At 41.2% G+C, this 7,286-nt stretch overlaps 1 protein-coding gene across 2 annotated transcripts; it reads right to left on the reverse strand.

Annotated features, from left to right (window-relative positions):
• Positions 1-925: 925 nt before the first annotated feature.
• On the reverse strand, positions 926-6,994 carry LOC139574244 (P2Y purinoceptor 4-like). Of its 2 annotated transcripts, none has more exons than XM_071398643.1 (2): positions 6,869-6,994; positions 926-5,664 (listed from the first exon to the last, which is right to left on the reverse strand). In XM_071398643.1, the coding sequence occupies exons 1-2, from the start codon at positions 6,964-6,966 to the stop codon at positions 4,521-4,523; spliced, it is 1,242 nt and encodes a 413-aa protein (XP_071254744.1). In that variant the 5' UTR covers positions 6,967-6,994; the 3' UTR covers positions 926-4,520. The 2 variants fall into 2 exon arrangements, with proteins under 2 accessions (XP_071254744.1, XP_071254745.1); XM_071398644.1 differs by having other exon boundaries at positions 1,352-5,664; positions 6,865-6,987.
• Positions 6,995-7,286: the final 292 nt, after the last annotated feature.

The following is a 7,286-nucleotide window of genomic DNA, read 5'->3' on the forward strand; positions in this document are numbered from 1 at the left end:
TGCAAAGCCATGATGACGGCACGTGTTTCCTTTGCATTGTGTGCCCCCCCAACCCCTCTTTTACGCTGCTGCTACTCTCTGTTTATCTTATATGCATAGTCACTTTAACTATACATTCATGTACATACTACCTAAATGGCCCGACCAACCAGTGCTCCCGCACATTGGCTAACCGGGCTATCTGCATTGTGTCCCACCACCCGCCAACCCTTCTTTTTACGCTTCTGCTACTCTCTGTTCATCATATATGCATAGTCACTTTAACGATACCTACATGTACATACTACCTCAATAAGCCTGACTAACAGGTGTCTGTATATAGCCTTGCTACTCTTTTTTCAAATTACTTTTTACTGTTGTTTTATTTCTTTACTTACCTACACACACAGACACATACCTTTTTTTCTCTCGCACCATTGGTTAGAGCCTGTAAGTAAACATTTCACTGTATTCGGCGCACGTGACAAATAAACTTTGATTTGAGGTAACCATGGTTGACAGAGGAAGAACAATGATTCCAAGCACCACCCTCCTTTTGAAGCTTCCAGTCTGTTATTCGAACTAAATCAGCATGACAGAGTGATCTGCAGCCTTGTCCTCGTCAACACTCACATCTGTGTTAACAAGAGAATCACTGACATGATGTCAGCTGGTCCTTTTGTGGCAGGGCTGAAATGCAGTGGAAATGTTTTTTGGGGATCCAGTTCGTTTGCATGGCAAAGAGGGACTTTGCAATTAATTGCAATTCATCTGATCACTCTTCATAACATTCTGGAGAATATGCAAATTGCCATCATACAAACTGAGGCAGCAAACTTTGTGGAAATTTATATTTGTGTCATTCTCAAAACTTTTGGCCACGACTGTACATTTTCTTGTTGGGCCTAAGACTTATGTGACAAATTATTTTGTATATAAAAAGTCATTCAAATTAAATGTTTTTTTTAATGGATAGGTACATCAGTACTAAACATCTACATTTAAGCCTAGATATAATTTGTATTCCATTGTTACATTTATATTCAATTTTAGATACGTAAGAGGCACCAATGCACACCACTAATCGGTTTTGTCACAGTCAGCCCACAGAGTGGCGCTAGTGCTCATGGGATTCCAAATCTGACCAGACTACAAATCTTCAGATAAATATCCATGGAAATCATATTCTTCCTGGGGCTTGCTATTACATCAGTGGACGGCTTTAGCAACTAGCTCGTCTCTTTGAGCATAACATCTGTATTTAAATATGCCCTTTAATGCACCATTGTTTGAAAGGAGAGCAGAGGTATGAAGGTAGCGGGGAATACAAGACAACTAAATCATTGCAAAACAATGAATTGCAGACAATTAGTTGAACATTAGTTTGACTAGTTTATGACAATGGACAACCAATAACTGAAGGCGTACAACAAACAATGCATAAGTAAATGTAATTGCTAAAATATACATAAGTATCAAAACTAAAAGTAAAAGTGTAAATGATTTCTAATTCCTTATATTAAGCTGGCCAGACGGCACCTTTTTCTTGCTTTTTTTCATTCTATACGGATAGCCAGGGGCACACTCCAACAGTCAGACATCATTTACAAACGAAGCGTGCGTGTTTAGTGAGTCTGCCAGATCAGAGGCAATATGGATTACCAGGAATGTTCTCTTGATAAGTGTGTGAATTTGACCATTTCCTGTCCTGCTAAGCATTCAAAAGTACTTTTGGGTGTCAGGGAAAATGTATGGAGTAAAAAGTACATTATTTACTTTAGGAATGTAATGAAGTAAAAGTTGTCATTGACAACAACTAACAATGCTCTACAGAAATATGGAGAATACACCTGTTGTGTACTGTGACTATTTTAACACCATCTATTGCTTTATGGAGAGTTGGTCTTCCCCTATTTCAGATCTCAATATCAGTTTGTTTATGGATGATTACGATGGACAATCAATACAGAGCCTTGGCTGGAAAGTGGAAACACAAGATCTTTTCCATGGGGTGTTGGTGGGGCCAGCTTGGTTTTCTTGGCACGGACCAGGGAAGGAAAAACCCAAACAGTCCAGTACCATGACCAGCTCACTTCCTGCTGTTGTTTCTTCATCCATCCCGTCCTCCCACTTCCTCAGGTCTCCTCGCTTCACCCATGTCTGATTCATGGAGGACCTACATCCGATAACGCCTCATGTTTGGATGAGACACGCAACCAACAATTACTTTCCCACACTCTCCCTCTATCATAACCCCATTCAAGTCTGCAAGACACTGCAGCACGAAGGAGTTCAATTCGATATACGCACACAACTTAGATTTTGGTTAATCAACCAATGTCATGGATAAATATTGACAAATATTGACATAACACATAGCACATAACAAAATAAAATTATAACCAAATGACAGTGAGCAAATGTGGATTTATAAAAATAGATTTAATGGCATGATATTGTTATAAACCTATTGAACCATGTGCCTTCCTATCATACCTTGAACCTGAGTTATAATGCCTTTTATAAACACGACATAGTACTTCAAATACCCTTAGGAATGGACCTCTGACCTGCAATCTGCTTTACAGAGACATCTGCTTTCACATGGAAAGTAAGGCAGTCTTTCTGAGAGCAGCAACAACAACAACAACAACCAAAACTAGTGCGGAAAAAGACCATGTTGGGTCAAGTAATGAATCCAAATGGGGTAATGCAGGAAAATCTCCTCTTTATCCAAACTGTGGGTTGTTGGATGGAGTTGATACTCCAGCCCACACACCCATTCAGTCCCTCTACTCCCTCACACCACCTCTCCCCTGGTTTCCTCACAGCAGAGACAGACAGACAGCTGTGGAGACTGTGCTGAAGGACACATACAGCTGGGAGAGGACTAGTGCTTTAGCTACCACACATTTTTTAGATAACACACACTGTTTCTGTTGAACTGTTTCAGCATGCCTCAACCTCTGAGTTTTTTTGATAATTGTAACGTCACCTCCACTCTGACTGGAAGACATTTTTACCAGCCAAACTCCTTGGATCATATTTTTAAAATGTTATAGGAAGAGATGCTTTTGATGATCACAGTAACTCACTGATAATCCATAATTATCCATTCTGTCATACCCATCCACAGAGCCTCTCTCTGAGTACGTGCTACCATAATAACACAAATCTGAACAAACAGATGACAGATTACATACATTTCCTCCTGCTCTTCAGAGTCCTGTAACTACTGTGCATAACAGGCCTTGCATAACAGTCTGTGGTAATATTTTTATTTTATGTTATTTATTTAACTCGGCAAGTCAGTTAAGAATTAAGTCTATGAGACTACAGTTTGGCTCAGACAGAGGCACATAAACTGTTTTGTTTCCCTGGTTGAAAGGATTTGAACTCTTGTCTTACAAGCACTATAACCGGCAGAATTAAATTAATAGATAAGTATTCAGAGTAGGAAGAGACTGTAGAGTACATGTATTAAACAGACTTGGCTTTTACATTTTTGCAGAAGCTCTTATCCAGAGCAACTTACAGGAGCAATTAGGGTTAAGTGCCTTGCTCAACAGATTGTTCACCTAGTCGGCTCGGGATTTGAACCAGCAACCTTTCAGTTACTCTTATCCACTAGGCTACCTGCCGTAGCTTCTTACTAACAAGGGGGAATGTAGATGTCTCACGGTACTACATACTTACAACACTGTTTTAAAGTGTTAGTGGAGATAAGGAGACTGTTTAACAGCAGTGTAAAGAACTTTAAAGTACTACTTAAGTCGTTTTTTGGGGGTATCTGTACTTTACTAGTTATATATATTTTTGACAACTTTTACTTCCTAAAGAAAATAATGTACTTTTTACTCTGTACATTTTCCCTGACACCCAAAAGTACTCATTACATTTTGAATGCTTAGCAGGACAGGGAAATGGTCCAATTCACGCACTTATCAAGAGAACATCCCTGGTCATCCCTACTGCCTCTGATCTGACGGACTCACTAAACACACATAAATAAAAAAGCAAGAAAAAGATGTCGTCTGGTTTGCTTAATATGAGGAATTGGAAATAATGTATAGTTTTACTTTGACTTTTGATACTTAAGTATATTTTAGCAATTACATTTACTTTTGATACTTAAGTATATTTAAAACCAAATGCTTTTAGACTTTTACTCAAGTAGTATTTTACTGGGTGACTTTCATTTTTACTTCACTCAAGTATGGTAATTGGGTACTTTTTCCACCACTGTTTTCTGAACTCAACCGTACTCCCACTTCTTCATTCTCTTTAATATGACATTAGCTGCGTTGACCCAACAGCCTTATAGGAACTGCATTTCTCATTCAGGTCTGAGCTCTGTCAAGAGGCCCCTTCGTTCACCCTGGACAGTAGTCATCCTGTGTCTGAAATGACAGAACAGCATCCAAAGAAAGTGCAGCTGTGTAGTGGCCAGCCTAGGACTGTTAACTGTTTCCTCCCTGTTTATATCATGGAGTTTAGGCATATCTATATGATGACCCATAGTTGTCCATATGTATAACCCACTATCTCATAGGTTCAGCGCTGGCTTTAGGCTCTGGGTTCTTATAGACCAGCGCGATCTCATGGTTCTTTTTGGGGCGCTTTTTCAGGCAGGCAGCAGAGAGGCTGGTGGTTGTCGGTCTATTTCCAGTGAGAGCTTTGACCAGCTTAGAGCGGTAGTGATCCCCAGCCAGGAAATACAGGAGGGGATCAATACAGCTGTTCACACTGGCCAGAGGCCTGGTGATCTTATAGGCAAAGTTGACGACGTTCAGGAATTCACATTTGGCATTCAGTACACGGTAGGTATAGTAGAGGGTGCGTGTGATATGGAAGGGTACAAAACACACGGCGAACACCACCAGCACCACCACAATTAGCTTGATGGACTTGGTGCGTGAGGGTGAGTTCTGCTGGCAGGACGAGAGCCCCCGTCTGGGCCGACACAGAGCCAGTGCCATCAGACAGTAACAGACCATGATGATTATGAAGGGGACGCCGAACAGCAGGACCATGACCGCGGAGCTGTAGTCCACATACTCCTCAAACTGCTCGGGATTGGTCGTATCGTGACACATCGTGTCGTTGTCCCTCTGGCTGGTGGTGACAAAGATGAGGTTGGGCACCAGACACGCCGTGACAGCAGCCCACACCATTCCACACACGGCGTGGGCATGGCGTGGCTTCACCATGGTCAGGGCCTTGATGGGGTGGCAGATGCCCAGGTAGCGGTGGACGCTGATGCAGGTGAGGAAGAGGATGCTGCAGTAGAGGTTGGCGTAGAACAAGAAGCGGACGATCTTGCAGGCGGCCACGCCGAAGGGCCAGTGGCTGCGGTTAGCGTAGTAGTAGATGAGGGTGGGCAGAGAGAGAACGTACAGGAAGTCCGAGAGGGCCAGGTGGAACATGTAGACGGTGCTGGTGTTCCACGGTCGCATCTTGGTCAGGAACATCCACAGAGCCACAGAGTTCAGCACCAGACCCAGAACGCACACCAGGCTGTAGGAAATAGGCAGTAGGATGTACTTAAACTCCTCATCGAAGCGACAGGTCTCGTTGGAATGACCAGCACTCAGAAGAATGGACTGGTTCTGCACAAGGTGGCTGTTAATGGCTGAGTCCATCTTCTGTCTCTTCAGCAGAGAGCTAAGGCTTGTATTGTAATATCTGTGGAGACATTGAATACATTTGGAATCCACAATTACATCACTCTGAAAATGACAGTTTCACCAAAAATATATATATTTAGTATTAATTCTAATTTTGAAGCAGTCGCTGATTCAATTTTTTCCGGAAAGAAAAATATTAACAGCACGTTGTGTTAGAAATACAAATGTCTTGTTGACATATTTGAAGAATGAACTGAAGTTCAACATGCTCATAAAAGTTTACTGCACTGCATATAGCCAGGGCCGGATCCAGGCATAAGCAATATAAGCAGTAGCCTTTTTTTAGGAACTCAGTCGGGGTCGCAACTTGTTGAGAGTTAGAATAATAGAATAGACAAAGTGCAAGTTCGAATTTTAGTTGTGCATTAGCAGTTTTTCTCTTGTTTTGTCAGTCACTGACTGTCACTCAATTAGCCATGTCAGCTAAGAATTTGGATATGTTAGTATGTTAGTCTGCCAGTTATCTAAACGTGTTGTAATCATGGCTGAATACTGACTGGGCACGCAGGCCACATTGATTTTGTTAGTCACTCTCGCTCAGATATCTTTAACATGGGATAAGTCATGCCAAATGTTTAGAATTGCAGGAAATTCGTTTTAAAATGGCAAAAACACTTCACTCCACCCCATGGCAAAATGGGTAGAATTGCAGGAATTTAGCTTTAAAATGGCAAAAATGTATCTCTGCCCCATGGCAAAATGAGTGGAATTGAAGGAGTTAAAAAATAACATGGCAACATTTTATCTCTGCCCATGGCAAAATGCTTAAAACTGCATGAAATACATTTTCAAATGTACATTTTTCTCTCAGCTGTCAAAGGGTTCCACTAAAAGATTAGGCCCGTTTGGTGGGCCCCCCCGACCGAAAAGGCTAGAGCCTGCTCTGCTTATAGCCTAACCTAAAAAAATATTTAATTTGCTACAAAGCCTATCCTGAAATAAACCCCAAATACCGAGCTATAACCATAAACTGAGAACATTGGTGTTGTATCTAAATCTGTAATCCAAATAGTTCCGCGGAAGATTTCAGAGAAATGCGCGCATGGTTTAAAAAATAAATTTAAAAAAACTGACGAGGATGCGCACTTCTAGATAACCTGGCAACGCAATGTGGCTCATCGTAATAATTGTACTATAGTTAATAACCCTGACATAAGGGATATATAACTTCAAAGTTGAACTGAGATGTACAACTTACCCACCGTAGATACAAACTTGACTTGCCGAGACGGACTTGACTTGTGACCGTTGCTCTCAGTGCAGTGAGTGCACTATCTCTGCAAACGGCTTGGATAGACATGGGAAACGGGATATGCGTCTGACTGACTGTCCGGTCTAAAGGAAATATGCCCCGTTCTTCTCATCCTTCCCCCTGAAATACAACTCAGATATTACTGAGGCAAGTTATTCGTTTTAAACCCGATATTCAATCAATGTTTTAGCATGATAATAACACTGATTTCAAATAGTGCTCAATATTAACTTTTTGATTACTTGATTATTTTTTGTAAATGTGCCTTTTGAAGTGATGTAGCATAATTCTCACAATATTGCTTCATGTACACTGAGTGTACAAAACATTAAGAACACCTACTCTTTCCATTAAATAGACTGACCAGG

The sequence above is a fragment of the Salvelinus alpinus genome, chromosome 4 (assembly GCF_045679555.1).
Source record: "Salvelinus alpinus chromosome 4, SLU_Salpinus.1, whole genome shotgun sequence".
NCBI classification, from domain to species: domain Eukaryota; kingdom Metazoa; phylum Chordata; class Actinopteri; order Salmoniformes; family Salmonidae; genus Salvelinus; species Salvelinus alpinus.